The 25,354-nt window shown below is 35.5% G+C and overlaps 1 protein-coding gene across 2 annotated transcripts in view; it reads left to right on the top strand.

Annotated features, from left to right (window-relative positions):
• Positions 1-25,354, top strand: part of NBEA (neurobeachin) — a 560,398-nt gene that overhangs the window by 269,691 nt on the left and 265,353 nt on the right. For both annotated transcript variants that reach the window (XM_068419495.1, XM_068419505.1), the window contains exons 35-36: positions 1,293-1,354; positions 14,378-14,442. In XM_068419495.1, the coding sequence (XP_068275596.1) occupies positions 1,293-1,354; positions 14,378-14,442 (127 nt within the window). The remainder of the gene's footprint in view (positions 1-1,292; positions 1,355-14,377; positions 14,443-25,354) is intronic.

Raw genomic sequence — 25,354 nt, 5'->3', positions numbered from 1 at the left:
GTGGAGGTAGCCTGCAGGTGATAAGTATCCCATTAATCTTTCTGATCTTCTCGCACTTGAGCATGAGAATAGCTGATCAATTACAGCAATTGTCTCCCTAAATGAGCTTTGCACATCTGCCTCTTATTTCATTAGTTAACTGTCTGCCCATATATCTGATAGAATGGAATCCTAGTGGCTTCTTACAGCTTGTTCTGTGTTACTATACAATAAGGATGGGGTTGTTAGCAAAATGGGCATAAAAGGGGTATTTATCCACTACTCGCAATAAATATACATGCTATTGTGTAGGAGTGCTTTTGTTTCTAATCGCTGTTTGTAGAAACCTACTTAAAGCACATCAGTTTGCTTTTCAGCTTCTTATTTAGTCCTTAGTTGTAAGCTTTGTATTTGTGAATTTATCATTTTTATAACACAACCAAACTGTTTCCATGCCCTAAACCATCATATCAATGTCTATATGATTTTAGATAACAGAAGGTACTGTATATAAAGTTAACAGTAGAAGCATAACTGCTTTCTTGTCTCTTTACAATGCATCTTTTAAATACTTAGATGCGATATCCTTCTCTCAGGAAGTAAATTTGCATTTCCAAAACTGCAAACAAGTATTTACAGTAGTGGCAATGTTATTAGGTATTGATTATTTAAATTAAGTACATTGATTTTTTAAATTAAGTACAAAACAATGAGTAAGAGTTACGCTTCATAATTCAAGGTCTGTTTTAAGAAAAACGTCCTACACATTATGGGGTATAATTTTAATAAAAATAAGATTTCACCTGAATGCCTCTTTCGTTAATATTCAAGCTTTCAATTACAGGAAAATCAATTACCAGATAAAAATTAAGATAATTTCTAAGCAGAGGCCTTATTCTCTACCTGTTATTATCTGATTAGTTTATTCTTAAGGATTTACAGAATTTAATATTCCAAGGTTGTTTTCTTATGTTTATCGTATATTAAATTGCTTTGGATGATACAGATAGGTAGGTAGTTAGTTATTTATTTAGCTAAATAGTTAACTAAGCTAAATGCCAAAAAGATTTAATTAAAAAACATTCTGTCCTGAACCTAGTATAGATTATTCCAGGTGATTCTTTGATGTTTTCTGAACATTTAAGTATGCTTGAATCTGAAATTCTCAGGTAATTGTGCTTGAAACTTATTTCAGTGAATTTGAGTGATTAAAAAAATACATTACAGATATTTTGTGGAATTTCTGAAACCATGGAGCTATAACAACTAAATATCACCAATCTTTTAAATTAATTTTTGAATATTCATTGCAGGTCTGGTTTGTATGAAGTCGAGTACTTCAGTGGTTGAACTTGTTATGCTGCTTTGTTCACAGGTAAGACATTCTCTGGTTTTAATTGTATTAATTTCTTTGCATAGTGCTGGGTGACTGCCAGCCTAAGAATTGTATCTTGCTGTTTGTTTCATTCTTCCATTTCAGTATAAGAAAATATGAAATAGTATCTTCTGGTAGCATATAAATTGTAGATCTTTTTAAATACATTCCATAGTTTCTCTGTATTCACAGGGTATATACCATGTATATTTGCATTTGTTTTGTAAAAGTGTATGGATGTATGTTATGCACTTCTGTGTATGAACTCTCTTTCAAGCCAGTTCTTATTTAGAATACATAAATAGGATAATGTTGTCATAATTTCATGTTGAAATCTGTCTTTGAATTAGTAATTTTTTAAAACCTTACTTTGTGGTGACTTTATTACTTTTGATATACATGACATAACTTATTGGATATTTTATGTAGCTGTCAGTATATAAAAAGCAGAGGAACATGGTTTAGGTAGTCCTCAAGAACTGGCAGAAGCTGAGCATTTCTATTTAGAAAATGCTGCGGTTAATTATTGGTTTTTTTAGCATAGCAGTAATGGGTTTCTCAGAAATCTGAATCAATTAACATTTTGAATTTCTTTCACAAGTAAAATATTCAAAACTAAAATAATTCTTCATACTGTTTGGATTGTTTTATATCTCAATTTTATTTGTTTTGACAGAAGTGTTATTGGTTAATTTCAAATATATAGCCTTTTACTTTAAACTACCAGTGATGTTATCAACAAACATTTTAGAATTTTGCTCAGTTTGTAAAATACAAGAAAAATACGATGGCCTAACAGATCCAAATAACTTCACAAGTTTTTACACTTCTCTAAAGACTTAACAGTGTTTCATTTGCCAAGTTCCCCACAGATTTATTATAGCAGTTAAACTCAAACCAAGTTAGTATATAAAATTCCCAGGTTAACTTGTTATATTATTACCAAGGAAAATTGCTTGTTTGTAGCTTTACTTGAGCATTCACTGCTTCACATTGAGAACATGCACCAAAAATATACTGAAAATAAATGAGTCTCTAGAGGTAATTGAAATGAAGATCTACTTTTGAGGAATCTATCTGAAAACAATTAACATTTACAACCGGTTTTGCGGGAGGGGGTTCCAACTTACCTGCTGTTTGCCAGTCTGTAGGTTGCGTTTCTTCAAGCTCATGTCATAAGGAAATCATTAAATCTTGTTTTCTTTTTTTTTTTTTCCTCTTCTGTTTTTTTTTCTTCCTCTTTTAGCCAGGGTGGATATTGGTTAGGGAAAAGTAAAAGAAAAATACATCCCTGGCAGGAATCCTCAGTGGGGTTTGAGCTTCAAACCTTCTCCAGCAGGGCTCTTGAAAAATTTGTTACCTAATGGTGAAGTCCTGGGTTCCAGGAAAATTCCAAAAGATCCATTAAGGCTTTTGAGCTCTATGTTCATGTCATGCAACGGTTTTTTTACCTTTTTTTTTTTTTTAGCAGCTTTTGAAAGATTTTCTTAAGGGAAGGAATAACTTATAGTCCTTTCTTCCCTAGCCTTTGGTTTTACTGTAGTTCTCAGGAATAAAGTGGAATGTAGCATTAGGGTCTAGTGTCTTTGATGGCCTCATCATCTAATCATAGGTTTAACATTACTCATTTGCTGGCTCCAGGAATTCCTGCCATTAAGGGCCCTAGAGATGAAACTTTGCCTCAAATATTGATTGAAAGGAAGAGAGAGAAATTTAAGCTCCTTCTGCAATGCTTTTTCTTTAGACATCCCAGTAAAGCTATGTAACAAATGGAGCTAAATCAATTTGTTATTTTTATGACTATTAAACATGTTATTTATTATTTCAAAATAATTGACTATTTTAAAAATAAGATTCATTTTATACTTTAAATAATGTGAAGAGCCTAATCATTTTGAAGTTTTGAACATTTATTCATTTTCTTCAGTGTGTGCGTGGGAAAGCTGTTTTCCATCTACCCAATTACTTGGCAAAATTGCAAGCTTTTAGTTTTTATACCCCATCTGATACTTCAGGGTTGTTTCCTTATCTTCTAAATAAGGAAGACTTTGTGTCCTGATGTCCATTTTTTACTAAGTACTTCAGAAGCTAATGCTGTCATGTTTGTTGGTGGTGATGTTAAATGTTTCTACAGCAACTGGTCAACAGGGGGCTGTAGTGGTGCAAATTGCATTCTCCTCCCCTCACCTTCCTAACTCCAAAAGTACTGGTTCTCTAAACTGCATCTCCACAGAATATTGTATTTAATCCTATAGGTGCACTAAGCAATCAGGTCTGTAGTTCTATTTATCTGCAGGAAAAGTTCTGTTATTTTTTCCTATTTACATTTTAAAAGTATTTGTCAAAAGAAAACACGAGGTAAACGCTATAAAAATACTAATACATAAGATGACTAGAAGAAAAGAATGGCAGACAAATATCGTAATCCATCCTATAGCTAACAGAACTTGGAATTAGGAGTTTAGGAGATGTTGTCCACTGCAAATGAGGTTGACTCATCTCTATAAAAGAAGGGGTAGTGCTGCCTGAGCTTTTTCATATGATAAATTGAGTAATATGAACTGGAAAGACTATAGAGGTTACTGCTTTTTTTTAGTAATCCTAATGTAACTAGGGCTTTTCTTTCTAACATGTGTAAATCCTTCATATTCAAACTGAATGACATTGTACAGATTATGTGGGCAAGTTTGAAATGTGTCACTCAAAAGATAGATGACGATATTAAAAACCTTTGAAAAGTACAATTTTTTTTTTTGCGTGGAACAGAGTAACTTTAGACATTGAAAAGGAAAGGGAAATGCGAAGTTTGTTTTCCTTTCATTTGCTACAGCAAATTAGATGCTTTTATGCTCTTTATGTTGGAAATTCCATGTTAACGACTACAGATTAGCAAGGATGTCAGAATTTTTTTTCTTATCTGAGCTCCTGAATAAAATCAACATTGCCAGCGGCTCACATCCAAGGTATGGTCTAAATTTACATGAAATATCACATTACAAATGTCTGAAGGTACATGTCATGGATAATTCAGTTCATATGGGCAGCCTTTTAGACTCTGAGGGATATGCAATCAAGCCTTTCCCCCAAAGGAATTTGGAGTTTCTGTGAAAAATACTTTTTAAGTTTTAAAGAAACTCCTGTAGGGATAGTGCATCATCTGTGGGTTTGGGGAAGAACAAAAAGTTCTACTCTTTGTATTTTCAGAATCTCCCTTGTACTATAACTTGCTTCCCTGCATCCATTTCATTTTTTCCTAGTATCACCTACTTCACTAGATTAAAATTAATTTGAAGGCTTTATTTTCTTTATTTCTCATACAAACCAGAAGCATACATCCAAGTACTTGAAATATATTTTTTCTAGATAATTGGTAATAAACATATAATGATTTTCCCTTTTCATAAAACAGACATTTTCATTTGGATTTAGTCTATTTTAACATAAAACGGATGAAGATGTGTTATGTTTGGCAAGATCTGTGCTTGATTAGATGGTCTTTGTTCCCTCAGCCTAGATGAGCATGTCACAGCCGTGTTGCTGTTGGAGTGGCAGATTTCTTCAATAAACCATACATTTTTTTATAAAAATACATTAATTTTTGCAGTGTAGTTCCTTCTTACATCAGATTTAGATTTCTGTTACTTTTTTCTTTTTTTTTTTTTTTTTTTTTTTTCCTAGCCAAAACACTACAATAGTTTCTAATTACTTCCAGATCTTTTGCAAGTTTTTCTCTTTGGGCATACAGCTTCTGCAGAAACTGAATGATGTTATCCCAAAGGAGTTTTATCTCATGCCACTTGTATTTTTCTGTATCTTATCTATCAACAGAGGAAATTTATTTTTGTAAACAGAAAATACTGTCTCAGTATTTAAGACATCCTGCTACTTGACCTGTTTAAAAATCTACCTATTATAATGGATAAGTGGTTACTTTATAAAAAAAAAATGCTGTGGCATTTGTGATTGTAGAATACATGTAGAATACCTGATAAATTTCAGGATTTCGTAGTTTTCAATACATCATTCATTCTGTTGATTTCCCCTCCCCCCATGTTGGAAGTTTGATCAAGATTGTCATTCAAGAGACTCCAAAGGAAATACCAAAACTAGAATGAAAATAATCAGCTTCTGAATCACTACATTGAGGAAAAAGACTTCTTTTAGATGCTATCCATTGTAAATAGGCTTTTATTAGAAAAACTATGTGAAGAGTGAGGAAAAGGATATACATAACCAAGAAAGGCTTTACTTAAAACTGGCAATTAAAACCTGTTAGGAGATTCTCAAATGATAACACATAGTCCGACTTATAATTCAGCTGTAACTAGATTCTGTAAATTGTTTACTTTTACGAAAAATTATAGAACTCAAAGTGCCTTAAATAAAGCAAACTATACCGAGAGTATATCCATAACTTGACAAGCTCCAGTATGTAACTGATGGGTAAACTGAGCTTCAGCTAAGTCTTTCAGACGTCAGTTAACAGTGTGAGCCTCATAAAGGAGTTGTGTCTGTCCACATTGTCTTATCTATTAACCTGGAAACTTAGAAGCTGCTTGGGCTGAATCCAGTCTGTCTCTCTGTATCACACGCAGCCATTCAGTACATACTTAATCAAAAAAGATCTCTGAAGGATCTGCTCCCATGCAGCACAGTCCATAAAACACTTTGCAGCAGTCTGACACATCTAAAACATGGTAGTTGTATGCTACTATATATACTATAGCAACCAAAACTATAAAGTGGCAAAATGGGGCAGAAGGTGGGAGAGGGGAAGGCAACTGAGTGCATTGCCTGTTGTCCTAAGTGGCAAGAAAAAATTTGAACCCATATCAAGAAATTAATCCCATTCCAAGGAGAGGTGGAAAAACAAACAAACAAAAAAAAACAGAGAAGGTGTGCATTGCCAGTGCAAATTCAAAGGAAATTCTCACTGAGGAAATTCAGTGATAGGTTTAGCTCTGAGAATATAGCAAGACTCATCAACCAGGCACTGGAGAGGTTTCAGTATGCACTAGCACATGTAAATGTGCATTCTGCCTCGAAGTATGGAATAGCTCTTGGGCTTCAGAAACTGGCAGCTGCCCAACACAGAAACTAAGCAGAAAAAGAAATACTTTTCTGGTCCCTAAATCTGACCAGAAGAAGCCTAAAATGTGGGATTCATATAATAGAAACACAATCTATGCTTCTTGATGTTAAATATACTCTATTCAAGGCTTTCTAGAGAAGTTTAAGTGGGAATTCTTCAGCTGTGCTGTACAGTGCCTTCTTATTGAGCACCATCCTCACAGGTATCTTACCAGGCGCCATCTTAAGACAGTTGGCTTTATTTCTGTACTACACTATTTGTATGTCTGCTTTATATTTTAATTTTATGCATTATTAGAAACTTTAAAATTTTCATTATAGATTTATCTGCAATAATTTTGTATCTGTTTACTCTTGTTGCCAGTATTAGATTCAACTTTAATTATGCTTGTTCATCCCTATTTATGCCATACAAAGGTATTCCTAGAGTTCTCATACTCCCTAATTTTGGTTTGATAAGTGATAGCTCTTTCAGAGTAACTGGGATAGTAACACACTAACAGAAGTGTTTGCTATTTGTCTTTTTGACACAACTATGGTAGGAAGGCTGAAGACAAGATAAATAATGACTGATTCTCTTAAATCTAAAGAATAATGAACCTGGGACTTAATCTACTTAGGAAATTAAGTCTGATATAACTGTGGAGGTGTAATTTTTTAATCTTTCTTTTTCCTAATCATGAAACAAGTTGGATGTTTTACCTTTGGCCATGTTTTCCCATTTGTCCTGTTGGATTATCCACTGTCTCTGTACTTGTACCAGTGCAACTTGGAAGAGACAATGATGCGTATCATATCACTGCAAAAGTCTGAATTAAAATTTGATGTAGAAGGGAGGGACACATAGACACACATGCAAATATACAGAAGCTCATTGTTTCAATAATCCATTTTTCCAGCATATCTTGAAAACATTTATCCTAACAAAATTCCAGACCCGCTACACTGCTTCTGTCCTGATGCTTCTTCTCTGCTAACCCCACTTTTGTCTGAGTGTTGATATTCATAAGACTAACTCTCACAAACACATCTGAAAACTGTTCAAACATTTGTTTCCTGGTTTAGTGGATTAAGCTGGCTGAGACCCTAGTTCAAAAACCACCAGAGCTACTCAAAGAGAAGGATTCAGGATTACAAATCTGGGAGCACAGAGAGGAGAGAAAACACCACTTGTGTTTTCATGCGAGTAAGCTGTAAATTGAGATCTCTGCATCTAATGGAATTATACTCTTAGGATGCACTTTCAATGATCAGTTTAGGTTTCTCTCTCATCCAAATCACACTGTCAGAGCTATCATATCTTCTCCACACCCAGCTCCATATTTCTGCTCACTCCCTTTCACCAATACATGCAGTGATGGAAATAGTCACATCAAAGTAAAAAATAACTCTGAATAAAATAGTAATTTTTAACTGATTATACTTCTAGAGTAGCCATGAAAGCAATAGCTCACAGCAGGTTGCAGGTAGGATGGCTGGGGCTATAGGAAAGGAAGGCTACCTCTGTGGCAGTCAAGAAAAAAAGAAAGGAATTTTGGCATTTGATGGGAGGGAAATAAGTTAAAACCCAAAAAAACCCTGCAGATTGTCATATACTGGACAGAACACTAGAAAGGTATATGAAAATGTGAGTCATGTAGCTCCAAATTGAGGCTTTGTAACTTCACTTTTTACCACAGGCTCAAATTTAAGTTCAATAAATAAAGTCTTTGTAGCTGAAGCAAGTGCTTTCTCTAATGTTGGCATCCTATTTGGAATATGGAAAAGTCCAGCAAGAGAGAAGCGACATTTATACTGTGTCCTTATCCATGATCAAATATGGTACAGCTTAAATATGTTCTGATGTTGATTTGGTGCTCTTCACAATCCAGAACATGGCCTATACACAAATAGGTTGTTATACACACTTAGTATAATTTCCAAAACTGGAAATGAACTCCAGTACAAGGTACAGGGGAAGCAGAAAGCTTTTTCCTTATTTTTTTTTTTCTCTAGACAGTGTTTTGCGGGGGGGGGGGGGAGCGTGTTGTTTTTTAGGTTCTCTCTTTCCTGCCCCCCCCCCCCCCCCCCCCCCCCCCCCACCGCCCCGATATTTCTCACTTGCTTTATAGAATTCTGGAAGTTTTCCAAAAGATGATCATTTTGCATTATCTTTTTTTACACTACAGGGGTGTCAGAGAATTTTCTTGCGTTAATTCCTTGTCCATGTGTGGAATGTCTTCCAGCCCAATCTCAGTCTTCATCTCTTGGCCAGCTGCTTCTGATAATCTAACTTCAAATGGAAACCATCAGTGTATTCTTTCCTACTTGTTGGACAATTTTACTTTCTTAATTATTCTGTGAGATGTCCTTCCAGATCCCTGTACGCTTAGAAAACTGCTTCTGTGTTTTGCCTTTAGTAATAGTAATAAGCAGGATCTCTTCTTCAGTATCTTTCTTACACCAGAGTCATCATGGAACTTCTGATCCTTTCTCTTGCCTGTCACGTCAGAGTATTTTTGTCAAAAAATGTCAAAGAGTACATTTATTACACATCAGTGAGATGCTGATCTGAACAAACAGGCAGGATCAGAAAATTGTAAGAATTTCCCCATATCCTAATATGGCAAGATGTCTTCCCCTGACTTCTCTGTTAAGTTGCCTACAATTGAGAAGGATCTTAGATCAGAGGATAACACCTAGTAAGTCAAGAAGGCTCAGCTGGTATTTCTTAAAGGGCTGAGAAAGGGTGCAAAAGCTCATTATTGGAGCCCATCATTATTAATAAATATACCATCATTTTGAGGGGTTTCACTATATATGTAATGGAGACAATGTGAGAAGTAGTTTTCTGTACATCAAAAAGTATTCTCTTTAATGGTGCATTTTGGAAGACTTCAGATTAGTTATCCACCTCTAATATCAAAGATTGGTTGAGTAATAAGTGGACTGGCTTTTAGGATTAATAGCCATACGTAGCAACACGTGTTGTTAATAATTTTAGTATCTCTTAAATGAAGAACTGTTTTTCCAGTCAGGAAGTAAGCTCTAGAATTTGTGGAGATGCATGTATCTTCTAACACATATCTTCTGTTTGTATTAGAAGATATGAAGAATTTCTACAAGGTGATGAAGGTCAATATTCTATCATATAAATAAATTTGGCCATTTCCCTAGTGTTATCTGGATAATGTCAATGTTTTTGCAATTGTGGATTTTGTTTTTTTCTCTTTTTTTCTAAGGCACCAATGAAATGTTCCTCTGGGAACATTTGACTTCATTTCCAAGATAAATTGGGCAATTACCACAGGTTGTTGGAAGGGCAATGGGTCTCTCTGTTTCCAAGAAAGTGAAAAATTAACATATTACTCCAAGTCAAGAAAATAGAGGAAAAATGAGGCTTTAGTCTTGTGAAAGTGAAATCTAAAACTTCCTATTACCTTTGCTGCATTGTTAAAGTCATATTCACATAGTGTTGTGAAAGTTTCACATTCCTTTCCTTTCTGTGATTTGGCCAGAAGCCCAGTGTATTCCAATACTTGCGGATTTGCCTTCCAGGAGGATGTTGTCAGTCATTCTGCAACTTCCTTATTATAGGAAATAGTCGCTTTCAAAATGGATGACCTATCATAAAATCCTAAAATTGATCCCAAATTTGCTTGAAGGAGTAGACCAAAAATACATTTTATTTATCATCCATCAGCAGTATACTTGTGAGTTGAGAGAAGGATAAAGGCAGTAAAATTGGAATTCTTAGATCTGATTCTCATTCCAAACAATAATGGAAAGTTTTAAGACTCAAGTATCTGTAGAGAAATTCTTCTAGGAATGGTAGGGACAGTTCTATGATCTTAAAAACTGTATATTCTCCAAAATTTATGAGTAATCTGATCAAAAATTTATGAGGCTGTATCTTGAAATCAGTTGGGTTTTCTGTTTTTACCTACTTGTAATGGACATGGATTTCTGCCATAAAGGAACATTTCCTTCAATCTTGTAATATTTCTTTTTAATCTTTCCTCTTAAATGAAGTAAAGCAAGTTATTGGTGATTTTAGAAGGTAACTTCACAATGTGGAGTTCAAACCCAAGTTAAATTACATGCATGTTGTGAATTGCAAACACATTTTTATAAAATTTCCTATTCCTTCTCCTGATAAAAGGTAGCACCTGTTCAGCTCTGTACAGGACTTTTCTCCAAACATATTCATGGGTCTAGAAAGAAGAGAGTCAGTATAATATAATTTCATCTGTCTCAAGAAGTTATGGTTAAAATACAGTGATTTAAGAATTGAGGTATCAACTGAGTTATTAATATCTTAGACTAGAAAATTCAATAAATATTCAATATGACAAAAGGAAAAAAATACTCAGATTAGTTTAAGACACGGAGAAGAGAGAATTCAAAAGAAGATACAATTGATCAAGACGGCGGCACCTGTAGTGGAAGGAGAATTGTGGGGTCATTACTACACCAGGTATCTGTCCATTCAGTAACTGAAGTTTGTTGAGAAACTTGTAATTTGTGATACAATTTTAGACTTTCTTGCAGAAAGTGGAGAGTGAGAGCTCTCAGGTAAATTATGAAAACTCTGAGAACAACTATTCCTTTTTCTGTAAAGATATTATGTCAGATTTATTATTTAATTTTTAATATTATCACAAGATATTTTTTAAAGAAATTTTCTAATCATCATGAATAAAAATTAAAAAAATTATTGTAAGCAAAAGTTGATTTGGAAAACAATATAAACTAAAAAAAAAGTTCTTAGCATGCCAAGCCTAGTTGTTCCTTTTTTGGTCCTTCACTATTGTTTTTTACCTCTGCAAATTTTCTGGTATCAATTTAACATGTTGCTAAATTTCTTAATACTGTTTGGCGTCTTTTTTTTTTTTTTTTTTTGTGTACTGGGGATCAGAGAATTTTGAAAAAAATAAGACTAGGAAAATACACTCAAAGGTAAAAATTGTAAAAATATCAGAGAATAAGAAAAAGTATGTCATGATTTCAAAGAAAAAAAAACGAATTTCAAGTAATATCTGTACTGTTATGGTTCATTATTTAGAATCTTTAGCCTTTTACTCTCATCCCAGTTTTATTAATCTCCTGTCCTCCTCTGCATGGACGGTTTCATAACAGGATTCGGTCTGAACCTTCTGTCAGGGAATGGGTACTGATGCTTTCTGGATGCAGTAATGCTTTTCAAGAAATGAGAGTAGAAGAGGAGGACAACTTAGGTGGGAGCAGGGGGACAGCAATTGCCAGTGCCCTGATAATTTAGTACATTTTTTGTGTCTTCAATACAAGTTTACATAATATAAAATATTTAGAACATAGCCATATGGGACAGTAATTGAACTGAATGTCTAAAGTTATAATGTTTAGTTATTGTGTATGAAGACAATTTTTTTATTTGTTCCAGCATGCATAAAGTCAAAAATGAAATTTGATACCTTCATTCTGGTTTTAGTACAAAGTGGTGTCATCATTCCTGAACACTGTGTTAGGCAGTCTCTCAATGTGCCTCTGTCTCTGAGTTTTCTACACCCTACCTTGTTCTGAGAGGTGCACTGCTGGCAACAATAGTCATCCACCCTGCCCTATCAAGCAGGAGCCCCAAGGGAAGAAAGGTCAATGCATTCTTCTTGTATAGACGAAATTCTCTGGTACATGATTTTGTTGAAGTCTTCCATTACCTCAGCATGTAATTGGCACCAGTGTTTTAGAAGCACAGAAAAGTCTCTCAGCTCTTGTTTTAAGGCCCAGAAGATTCAGGATGTGAACTACACCAAAACCATCTGAGATGTAGTGTAGTCATTCAAGCACTTAGCTGCCAATAACTGAAAGTCTATGCTATGATTCTACTTGCCTATAGCATAAATTTTCCAACCATCACTGCGTCCATTACATTTGGTGTTTATTTTTCTGCTTCTTGCTTCTTGAGGGTGAGAAAGATTTTCAGTGGAATCTAAGATAATACAAACAAAATTGCTGCACATTCTTTGAGCATATAACTCCTCATCTTAATCTAGTTCTTAAAGTGGATGCAGCAGTCTGAATGGCCAAAAGCCAACTGTAATGCTGACATTTCTAAGTATTTCAGTTTGTTGTTTGGGTCTTTTTAAAAGAAACTGGAAAAAAGAAAACCAGGTGCCTCTTCACAAGTACAGTTCACCTCTCAGGATCATGAATCTATTATATTAAATTATGCCTAAAACTGAAAGGAAATTGTAGTAGTAATAATTATTTCCTTATTTGTGGATTAATGGAGGATCGGGAGTTTGTAATGAAGTTTGAAGCAGCAAGTTTGTAGTGAAGTAATGCATGAACCATGAATCCTGGTTTCTTTGTGAATTGTAGTCTCACCAGTTCTGCTTTCCTGACTTCAAAGTCATAGCAGTTGTGTTGCAGAAAAGCATCTCAAAAGAAAATGCTAATAGGGCGTTTTATAGTGTACAGTAAAAGGCCCTGATTAAAAAAAAAAAATGCTACACCTCAAATATTATCTCTAACCCACACTATTGTTTCTTAAAATGGCACTAGGTGCCTATGTTTAGGCACTTGAATCCCTTCCTTCTTAGTTTCTCAGAGTAACTTTGTACTATACCAAGGTGATTTAATTGCTTCCAAAAATTAGGTCATTAGACTTGCTTCAGTTACTGGATTTGGAAGAGAACTAAATCAACATCACTGAAGAAAGGTCCTGTTATGATGGTTTTCTAGCCCACAAGCTAGAGGCTTGAGTGCTCATACTCCATCTTCCCTAATCAGGACTTACCTGCTCTGTAATGGGTTAAGAGTATGTTCATTATCTGGGTATTTTAGTAGTTTGCCTCTTATAAAACCACTCATGAGTACAAGATTATTTTTATTGAGTTTTTGCTAAGATGCATGACTTAGTCAAATCTGTGAATTTTCATAGGATCAGTAAGAAGCACCTTGCTGATCAGTGACTAGTTTTCACAACTATTCTTTGAGAATATTTCCTTATCTGTGCAAAGCTATTTTTTTGTGACCACATCAGGAAACAAGCATTGGGAATTTCTGCCTGATTTCTTAGTCAACAAACAAAATGTAAAGCAGAATAGTTCTGTAACTGTAACTCAGTTTGAAGCCTCAAATTTCTCTCTCAACTGTAATCCACCTAATGTATTTTGATTTTTTTTTTCTGCGTGATGAAAAGGAAATGTTTGTTACTCTTAAAGAAAAATTTTAAGGAATTATCCCAAAAGAATGTAATCTTGCTAGAGAGATATCTCGACCTTTTTTCATCTCGAGTATCTGTAGTCTGTTGGTGTGATAAAGGCAGTGAGTTGTATGGCAAAAAGCTGTTTGTGATGCATTGAGAATTTTCTCTTTAACTTAGTGGTATATGAAATAAAAGCTGTTAACTTTTAATATCTACTAGGTGGTTTAAATCAGTTTCAAAAGTTTATCTTGGAAATCCGTGTTAATAGTAAAAGAATTTTAAAAACTTATTAGCATCTGTTTTTCTTTTCATTTGTAATGGGAAGAAACAAAGATTGAACTCAAGGAGGGATGGATGGTACACAGATTATTTCTTGCCCTATATGATAAAATGTACAAGGTGTAACAGTGAAGCAACATGAAGAAACAACTGCTGCAGTACTTTGTTGCACTTAATATGTTCATTGGGCACCTGTATGAATTGGAGAAACAAGATGTGTTTTCATATTCTCTAGGCAAGGAAACTAAAGCTTACTGGGTGAAACAGAAAACATGACCACCTAAAATTTATTTGAAAATCAGAATGAATTACAGTTTTTAAATAATCAGGTCATTCTTCTTGAGGGAGAAAAAAAAAAAAAAAAAGGAAAAGCTTTAAATTAAGTTCAGCCTAAATTCAAGCTCCTTAGGAAGTCATCAGGCTCAGCTTCAGAAATGTGGTTTAAAATCCTTGGGTTTTGATCATGTTATATTTTATCTTCTTAGGAATGGCAAAATTCTATTCAGAAGAATGCAGGACTTGCATTTATTGAGCTCATCAATGAAGGAAGGTAATTAATTTTAAAGCTTTTGAACAAGTAGTCATTTTGCATTTATTCCATTGGGTGATAACACTTCCTCACCATCTGTTCCAAAAAGATTGTGAAAAGGCCATTTTAATTAAGAGATTTATTGCATAGATTCTTTATGTAGTAAATATTTAATTTGGAGATGTGTAAATTCTGAAAATTTTGTTTATTGACAGAAGGAAATAGAGCTCCCATGAACTGTATATAGGTTTGGGTTTATTTGAGAATTGAATCACCGTTTTCCAGAGCAGCAAGGCTGTTTTACCCAGACAGTCCAAGGAGCTCAATCTGTAACCCATCTGCTGCTCCATCTGTTTTAGGAGCACAGCATTCATTGTACAGTTGCACTTCTCTACACTATCATTTCATGAGGAATTATTTTATCTAGAATTTCTGGTCCAATTTGAGTCCTGTAAAACACACAGGGCATTATGTTTATAAGAGCTGCCTTGCTTTTACACATTGCTAAGCTACATTATTATCAATCCTCAAGTAATTTTAATGCGTATCTGTCTTCTACTCTGTGCAGTGTTTGCCTATACTTCCAGCCAACAAGCTAGGCAGCAAAGGGGGACTCTGGCCTTCCTGGTAGTGGAATGCCAAAGACAAATGGTGCCACTTGTGTAAAGTGTGTGACTTGTATTGGCCAGTACATTAAATCCATTTGAATCTAGATGTCTTGTTATGTGCAGCTGAAAAAAAAAAAATAGCAATACGCCTGTTGAAGAGATGTTGTCATTTTATGTGTGGTTTCTTTTTTTCAACAACGGTGTGTCATTACCAAAGTAAAGTATCAAATCTTCTCTTTATTATAGGATTTTTTTTTTGTCTAGCTGATATTTCAGTGGTTGAATCATGCATTCATTTAAAATGAAGTTTAGAAAACATCAGAGTATAGGAATATAGGAATATCAGTATCTGGAACAAAAGAGCATGTAGCTTATTACACAGTTTTTGGCTGGTGTAAATTCCCTTAGATTCCCTGTGCACACTGAAGTTACACTGCAATATAGCAGTTGGAAATGTAGTCCTTTCATTGGAAATTCTTCTTGCTACAAAGTTGCAATATGAGTTTACACCATACTAGGGCTCACCTGACTGGGTCAAGTGCTGCACATTATACAATAAATATTACATGGTAATAGACTGAATAATTACAGTAATCTTACATTCTTGGATAGTAATATACAATCCCACTTTGACCTTTTTTATTTTCTCAGCCAAGCTAATGAGTTGAGATATTATTGCATGCTCACTATTGATAAAATGCTCATTCTGAGGAGATCCTACATCTGCGTATTTTTAGCAGTCAGGTGTTAAGATATCAGTGGGCCCTGTACTCCACTCTAACAATAACTTCTCAAAACAAAGTAATATTTAAGAACTGCTGCTTAAATCCAATCAAAGGAATGTCTAATCAAACTGCCTTTAGACACATGTTCCTCCATATACTCTCGTCAGAAAAGTGTTTTAGAACAAGTGTATGTGCATTACTAGAACGCTTTTCTTTGCAATCAGCCCATTTGTTTTTAATTTACCCTTTCGGGTATAAAGATAACAATCCCTTAACTGGAAATTGTTATAAATATTTATTCTACTTAATAGCTAAACTTGTGAATGCAATTCATCAATCATAGCTACAGAATGCAATTGTGCAGTTGTCAACAATTAACAGGACATAAACAGTTGATGAATGTGCAGCTGAATTAAAGTGCTCCCTAGGATAACCTGAAATTATAAACTGGATCATTTAAAGGAATCTAACAAAGGACCTTTATAATTAAAACAAAGCAGGGTTAATGGGATGTAAAATTGCATATAATCGCTGTGCAATAATGATTGAATTTTAAATTATTAAAAGCAAAATGAAGACTAAGAATATTTTGAAGGACTTCCTGGGTAAGATTTTGAGAGACCTGGGTAATAAACTTTTGAGAAATCTTTTTCTTTTGAGCCTGGAGGAAAAGATTTAGATGTAATGCAGAGGATCATAGTTTTCTATATCTTCAGTTAGATGTCTGTATGTTTTAATATATGGATGCTATGAGGTGATTTTCTGAGTACATAACTTCTGTTGTTTCTGCTTGAAATAATTAGAGAATTATTAGAAATGTTTTGAAATAAAATATTTCAGTTTAGTTGTAGTTTAAAAAAAATCTATATTCCTATCACTTTAATAAATTGCATTTTCATTTAAAATCAGTTGATTTACTGTTTGTTTCTGTTTTTTCTTGGTTTAGATAATGTTTTGTTAGGAAGGTCTGAATGACACGTATTTGTAGAATTCAGTGTACAAACAGCTGTAACATTTTTTAGTATAACAAGAGTATGTGGCTATAGATGTAAATTAATACTTTAAAGGAAAACATATGCAAGATATTTAATTTGGAAGTGTAGAATAACACTGTCTATAATATACCTGAATCATTTAGAAACATCCTGGCTATGGTCTTGAACTTTATGCTTCTTTTTAATCAGTCTCATGCTATGAATACGTGATGTTGAGAGTATCACATGTCAAGAGCTTCACTGATAGCAGTTTAATTAGGATTTCAGATTTACATTAGGCTATACACATAAGTAGGCTTCTTAATTTAAGAGCTGGATGCATCTGCAGTGTTGGCTGTAAAAGGAGACATGAAAAGAGTTCTTTAGGAATTATGTGAAAGGGAGATTACAACCTACGTTTAAGCGGGGTTGTGATGGATGAGGTCAAAAGAAAGGGTGCAGGGTGACAAGAGATAAGATAGGAGCACCCACCTCAAGTAAAGATGTACACAAATGCATGCAGCTTGGGAAACTAGCAGTAGAAATTATTCCATATGCAATCACAAAACTATGACATCACTGGAATGAATGAGATTTGGTGGGACAGCCTGCACTGCATGACAGAAGTGCTGCAATGGACAGATACAAGTTCCTCGGGAAAGACAGAGAAAGCAAGGAGGAAGTGTTGCCTTCTCTGTGAAGGACCAGCTCAGATGTGTGGAGGTCTTCAGTGAAACGGATGACAGTCTGGTTGATAATTTGCAGGACAGGATGAGAGGAGAGTCCAGTAAGGGTGACATCATGGTGAGAGTTTGTTACAGACCACCCATTCAAGGTGAGGGAAAGGAAGAAGCATTCTTTAAACAATTTGAGGAAGTGTCTGGATCACAAACTCTAGTTCTCATGGGGATCTTTAACCTTCCTGTCATCCTCTGGAAGTGCAACAAGGTGGGATGCATGCAGTCAAGAAGATTTCTGGAGCATGCTGGGGTTGACTTCTTGATACAGGATGAACCAACTAAGAATGACACACAGCTGTCTCTGCTATTCACTAGCAAGCAAGAATTGGTTTTGAATGTGATAATTAACGGAACCTTTGGCTATAGTTACCATGAAATAGTGGAGTTCAAGATCCTGAGAGAAGTAAGGATGGAGAATATCAGAGTAAAGACTTCATGAGTGCAGATTTTAGCTTATTCAGGAAACTGATAAGTAGGATCCCATGGGAGGCAGATGTGGAGGTCAAGGGAACTCTGGAAAGGTGTCAGGCCTTCAAGTACAGCATCGTCCAAGAGCAAGAACAGGGAAAAAAGTAAATGTATCAAGAGACTGGTTTGGCTAACCAAGGAAATTATAGTAGAGCTCTCATGCAAAAAGAAAGTACACAGGAGGTGGAAGTAGAAACAGAGAAAGGAGGAATTTAGAAACATTGCTTGAGCATGTAAGGAATGTTGTCAAGAAGGCCAACACTCAGCTAGAAATGAGACTTGGAAGAGGTATCAAGGGCAACAAGAGCTGCTACCACTTCATTAGTAGTAAAAGGCTGACCAAAGAAAATGTGGCTTGCTGTTGAATGGCACGGATGATTTAGTGACAGATAAGACTGAGATGCTCAATGCCTTATTTGCCTCAGTCTTCACCAAGGTTTCTCAAGCCTCTGTCTTTAGTGAAAGGATTCAAGGAGGAGAACTACCAGCATTGGTGGAGGATTGAGTCAAGGATTCCTTGAGACAACTTGTCCCATACAAGTCCATAATACCTGATGGGGTACATCTGATGGTAGTGAAAGTCCTTGCAAGGCTGATCACTATTATCTCTGAAAGGTCAAGGAAATTGGGGCAGGTCACAGGTGCCTGGAGAAAGGCAAATGTTGCACCCATCTTTAAAATAGTCCACAAAGGCCAGAGAACTATAAGCTGGTCAGCTTTTCTTCTGTCCCTTGGAAAACAGTGTAGCAAGTCCTTTTGGAACGTATTTCTGGCCCCATGAAGGAGAAGGTAATTGAGATCAGTCAACATGGATTTACAAAAGCTAAACCATCCCTGACCAACCTATTTGCCTTCTATGATAAAACAACTAGATTTGTGAACACGGGGAGAGCAATGAACATAATTTGGCAAGTTTTCCACACTGTATCCCACAATACTTGTGTATCAGAGTTAGAATGCTACATTCTGAATGGATGGACAACTAAATAGGTAGAAAACTGGCTACATAATGGGGCTCCAAGGGTTGTGGTTAATTGGTTGTACTCTACCTTGATGCTTTTGACAAGTGGAGTATCTCAGGGGTCTATCCTACCTAAGAGATGGATGTTACAGATCATTATCTATTAGTGTTTCAGAATTGGATTACTATCCTCGTCTTCCATTTCCTTCCCCCTTTATGTTTTCACAACACTCACCTCTTTAAAGAAATAACCTTGTCCTTTCATTTAAAATAATTTCCTTTATTTTTTACAGAATTTCCTCATTTTAAATAGCAGTACTAGTCTGATCATAATATAAATTTGAGGAAACATGAGATTATATTTCATCTCAGATTTAAAATTGTAAGCGTTGTTTCTGCCATTTCATCTCTGTACCTAAGTCTGCTTTCTGCCTTTAGCCATGAACGTACATGCTTTTGCATATCCACCTACCTGGACCTCCAAGCATACTTAAAATTCACAGGAGACCTTTTTCTTTTAAACCTTGTTTTCTTGAGAGGTTTCACTAATTTCCTGGAAAGAGTAGCAGAATGTTTAAATAGACTGTAAATTTGTGTTTGTTTAAATTTAGATGAATTGCTGATTAAATACTGAAAGGAGGCTAATAAAGACTTACATTCTTTCCGTGTTACCTCAACTAGGATTGTTGGGTAACTGCAGCAAATTTTCTTTTGGACATCCTCTGTTGTAGTTTGGCAGTTATGATGTGTTTGGTTTGTGGTAAATGAGCTCACGGTCATTATTCACTGTCTGCAATACTTAAATATTCCGCCCCTGTGTTAAAAGGTATATCTATGGTACCATTTGCCATATTTGATTTATGACGTGCATTTACAGTTGGATCCCTAGATACCCCTTGAAGAACTCATTTAGTAGTTGGATCCAAGAAGGATGGAGAAAGGATACTGTTTCTTGTTTCTGTCTTGACAATGATCTTGATCACAGGAACCTTGAGGTCAGAATGGGGAGCTCGCCTGAATCATCCAGGAATGCAAGATACTTGGTCTTCAGACATCATGGATATTATGTAGCTGAGGGCTACCAGAATAACTTGCAAAGGATTTCAGTCTGATGTACTAAATCCAATATACGCAAATCCAGACAGAAAATAGCACTGGGGAAGCAGTAGCACTCAGATACAATAGTTAAATAAGAACAAAGGTGTTTGATTATTCTGTCTTTGACAGGTGTAACCTAATTCTGTTGCTGTATTGTCACCCTCGCCACATGTAACTTCTGATTGGAGGAATCCTTTCTCAAGTGTGAGAAAGGCTATTTTATGGAAATTCATCCTAAACGACATCTTCCATCGGTAGAGGATTCCTGTCATAGCTAGTTCTGTAAAACTGAGCACTGAATGTCTGTATTTCTGCTTCAGCTGAGGCATGAGTTTGAGCTCCCTGTTAGATGTGCTTTTTTTATAATCTCATATTTTTTACTACATCTGTCCTTGTTCTACCTCCAGACTAATAGTCAGTTTGTGTTAGACAAAGCATACATTGTTATGGTAACCATCTATGTACTTGTGGGGTCAGTACACTTGGAGTTCTTAGATCTGTTAGAGGTTTTGAGGCGTCTTCTCACCTTCTAGCCTTGCCTGATCCAGTTATATCTCAAAGGGGAGGCTGATCCTGAGATGCAGGCCATCTCAGTTGTAACTGCTGGTCTTGAACGCTTACTGGATAGTTGCTATTTCAAAGAGACAGATTCTTCTTGATTTAGAAAATTCTTATGCAAAATAGAAAATGTTTATGAGGAGTGGAATAGATTCTTTGTAGTCAGCTCTTGAGTTTCACTGAGTCTGTTATAGCTTCTGTGGTATTTCTGAAACATGATTACCCTCCATGAAATTTATCTTGCCAATGTGTTCATATTGCAGTCCAGTAGCCAGCCTTTGCATGCTATAATTTCAAACTTTTCTCTAGTAAATTATTCATCATTGCCCTTTTGCTAGAAATCAGACCCCTGTGTTAGACATTGCCTTCTGAAGTTTGTAGGAATTTACTTTCAAAGTGTTTATAGCAGTACTGCATCTTGTAGAACTTCAAACTCTTCAAGTTAGACCACTTTATGAATCCTGTTATAGATACCAAGTGCTACGATAAGTTTCATTTCTTACGAATGCCATTAAGAGTAATAATTGTCAAAACAACTGTTTGGTGAAAAAGTGGCATATTTCCAGGCTGCTTCTTGGAAGAATTAAGCTATGGGCATCTGATGAAAGTAAATCAGAGAAACATCTGTTTCCCTGGACATGTGAGTTGGCAGAACTTCAGGAATGAGTAGAGGAAGCAAGACCTTAGCTAAATTATAACAAATGTTCATTTTGTAATCTGTTTTGAAATTGCTGCTTGGGAATGATCTGCTTTTTTAGTTTATCTCAAATGAAAAAAAGATTGGTTAACATAAGCACAACTGTTTTAGCTAGGAGCGTAACAGCTATGAGTCCTCTTTCTCTCTGTGTGAGGTTATTTCTAGGAAGAACTGACTGCAGGATAGCAAAGTCAGTTTAGAATAGTTAATGAGACGTGAGTTTTCGTTCTTCAATTCTGATAGGTGTACAAATAGCACTGTTTGTCACAACCTATCGTAATCCACATCTAAATGTGTTGCAAATTTTTTTTGGTTTTTACATGTTTCCAAGACAGTTTGGGTATAGTCTTATCACCGTCTCTACTTCCAAAACACTAAAAAAAATAATTCTGCCAGGCTCTGGCTATTAAACTGAATGACTTCTTGGAATGTGGAACTCCACAATCCAGCCTTTGTAATCCCCAGTATCTGAAAAACAGGGGCTTCTGATTGATTACATGTACTTTTTCACAACTTCCTTTAACCTGTAAGCACTCTGGACTTCTAAAGTAACCTTGCTGAGGATGGAATTCAGGAAAGCAAGCCACATGGATTTAAAATAACTTCTTACCTACTCCTAAACAGCATTTGCAAATAACTCATATTTATGAATCCACATGTCCTGAGACATATTCTCGCCCAGTCTACTCTCACTCGTAAATCTGAGACCCTTCAATTTTTAGGTAAAAGAGAGCCTGCCATTTACTCTTATTCCTACAGGTATTTAAGCCCTGTCATGCTTATTTTAAAGTACCAGCATATCTTAATTCTAGTTTGTACTTCCATTTTCCATATTTTCGGCTGGAAACTTCACAGCTGTCTGTACAGAAAGCTCATTTCCCAGGATTTGAGTCATGAGTGATTTCAGACTGCTTTGTTGGTGGATTCCTTACTGAAAGTACTTTGATTCAGTCTAAAACCAAATCAAACCCATTTCCTAGTAAGGGAGCTTTAACTGTGGTTCATAGATTTGTGGGCATTAACAGAAATCAAGCTTGCCTTGTTAAAGAGAAACCATAGGTTACTAAGTCAGTATTTAATCTCTACCTTATGCAGCAAGAATTGCCACTCAAAGAGGGTAAGATTTTTGCTCATCATCAGCTCCTGGTTGAGATCAGCTCAGCTAGGGAAGGACACAGCAGCACACTTGCTTTCAGTTCTGGTAGGAGTTTCAGTGGTGCAACTGAAGAAATGGTCACACAGGATAAAACCAAATGTTATTTTAGGTCAATGCTTTTTTTCTTTTGGTAAATGCTTAATGTTTGCTTAATGAATTATGGGAAAATAATGTAAAAAGTACAACAAGCCTGTGGTGACACTTTTCATACAACTCCTTAGCCCTTTGGGAAGACTACTTGTGTAGAGATTAATAAATATGACCAGAAGGCCTGATTCATCACTGTCTCAACGTCAATCTTTCTACTAGGTCTTTTGAGGGTGGTGCTTGCTAAGGTGGGATAAGGAGTTAAAAGAGTGAATGAGAACAGTGGTATAATTCAGTCACAACAAATGTGCAGTCGTTAGTGATAAGGAGATATCACTAAAGAACACATTTCCAAAGGAAATTTCTCATATTTCAGATCTTCCCTCTGTTTAGCAAGTATATATGTATTTTATGCCTCAAGCTCCTTCTTACTTGGATTGGTCACTCCAGTATAGGATGATGGTTTGGGAAAGATGCAGAGAATAGACTTTTACACAAAAAGGAGTGCTCTGTAAAAATCTGTAGCTGAGAAACATAGCTGGGCAGATGACTGAAATATCAATCAGGATATACTGAGTGTGTTTCAAACCTGCATTAATATATTATACAATGTAATACGTTACATAAATATTTTATAACGTAACAGTACATGGAGTTCACATTCTTGAGAATATATGCTAGAGACTGTTGGTTCATGTTTCGGAAATGTCTGATCAATCTATCACTGAAATTGTCTTGTGCAAAATCATAGAATATAGGGCTAAGAAAAAGGAAAACACTGTTCTAGAATTGCATCAGAAAAGGTATTTCCATTGAAATAAGGCAGCATTAATGTTACTGTGTAAACAGTGACTACAACTTGTCTAGAATACTGCTGACAGTTTTGGCTATGCACTTGCAGAAAAGGTAAAATCAGTATCTGAAATTAGTAAAAACCCAAAAGACAATCTCTTTTACTAACTCTTTGCCATACAGTAAAATTCAGAGAGCTTATTTACTTAGCTTAGTAAGACAGGGATAGATGGAATATCAGAAGGTCAACAGAAGGAAGAAGAACTGTGTAAACTGAAGGGCATAAAATGAAACAGTAAAGACTGCTAAAGAATACTTTTGGATTGGAAAGTAGAAGGGTTTTAACCTTCAGAGGACCTTCCAAAGCTGTGCTGGAGGCAAGCAACTCAATCACATTTTCATAAACTGAAGACACATTTCATGAGCTAGATTTCATGAAAATGCCTTTCATAAACTAAAGATAGTTTATGAAAGAGTTTGTATGACATAGCTGTGTGTTGCAGTGAAGGAGTGAACTTGCTGACCTAGAGGTCCTTGTTCCTTTCTCTTATTTGCAGTGCATGAAGGGAGAGTTTTTTGATGTATTGGCAGCCTTCAATACTACTGAGTGTGAGATTTTTCTGGGTTTGGAATCCTTTCTGAATCATGTATATTATTTTTTTTCTATGAGAATTCAAAAGATAGTTCTAAGCGCTTTTTCTTGTGCCAGAAAAGTCTGAGGTTTCTTATTTTTTTAATCTTATACCATGCACGTAATTGAGTTAGTAAGGATTTAGACAAATTGGTAAGCATTCAAAGGATGACGACATTACCATGCATGTTCATCAGGTGTAACCCAGTTAGGACAGTACGCTGCGTTGTGCTATATCTGCATGAATTTGAGATTCAATCAGAGTTAGCTGGCTATGATTTAATCCAGATATAACAGTAATAAAACTTTTGCCATCTTTTGCTTAGTAGAAATATAGCTTGAGAATACAGAATAACTCCCTGTTAGAAGTAAAAATCAGTACCAAAAAATTATTTTTAAGTAGTGTTTTTATATTTCAAAAAGTAACAAGTTTCCTTGAACAAGTACAGAAGCACATAAGCAAATTCCTTTGCAAAAAACTCTGTAAGGCATTGCTTCCTTGACCTTGTAGTAGCTACCTTTTCTTTCAAAGCTGACACATTTAACTGCTTTAACTTACTATACTTCTGTTTTCTGCCCTACATTCTTGCACTTACAAATCAAAACATCCAGGCCAAGGCTTCTTTTGGAGTCATGCAAGATTTCTAAATGATGGCCTGGATTTTAACCCTTCTCTTTTTCAAAAGTCTGTCTTTCTGGCAAATGATTTTAAGACTAGTGTAATTCTTAATGGTCTTCTAGATGCAAAAGCATAGTTTACCTAGTGGTCAAAGTTCTAACTTAGTGCATACAAGCATGTAAGGTAAGTGAATCACAATACGTCCCTTATTAGCACACACTGATACAATATTATTAAATGATTATATAGTGTTGATAGGCTGTGGCCTCACTTTTGTCATAATCCCAATGTGCTGACCACCATACAAACAATTTTTTGTCTTTTTCTTGAAGAAATTGCAATCAGTGATAGAGACATGAGAGTGCATGAAACAACTGGCTAAACACAGTTGAAATAATATTGATATTCCATAGATAAGGCTTTTGACAACAAACAGAAGGGAAGAGAAGCAGGTATTTCTATAGTTTTAAATAAAACCAAATAGCCTGGACTGGCCTGTGTTCATACTGCTTAAGGTTAGCACCTGCTAGAGCAGAGTGTCTTCATTCTTCCTACACAGCACTTAGTCCAGCTCTTCTCTGAAGCCTGTATGGTTCCTGTTTCACCTTAAGATATCATTACTATTTTGTCTGTTTAGTTCAGATTGTTTGGAATAACATGAGGGCTACCCACTAGAATGATGTGTTCTATGTGTGCTGGGGTATGGTGTGAAAAGACCTGCAGAACATTCTTGGGTAGCACTAGAGAGAGTTTAAGTTGATTCAGTCTCATCGATGCGCCTCCAGTGAACTGTCCCTCAGACTATGCCTATACATTTTC

This window comes from Nyctibius grandis, chromosome 2 (assembly GCF_013368605.1).
Source record: "Nyctibius grandis isolate bNycGra1 chromosome 2, bNycGra1.pri, whole genome shotgun sequence".
Classification (NCBI taxonomy): Eukaryota; Metazoa; Chordata; class Aves; order Nyctibiiformes; family Nyctibiidae; genus Nyctibius; species Nyctibius grandis.
Note: the sequence above shows the minus strand (reverse complement) of the source record. Positions and strands in the feature narration are given on the sequence as shown.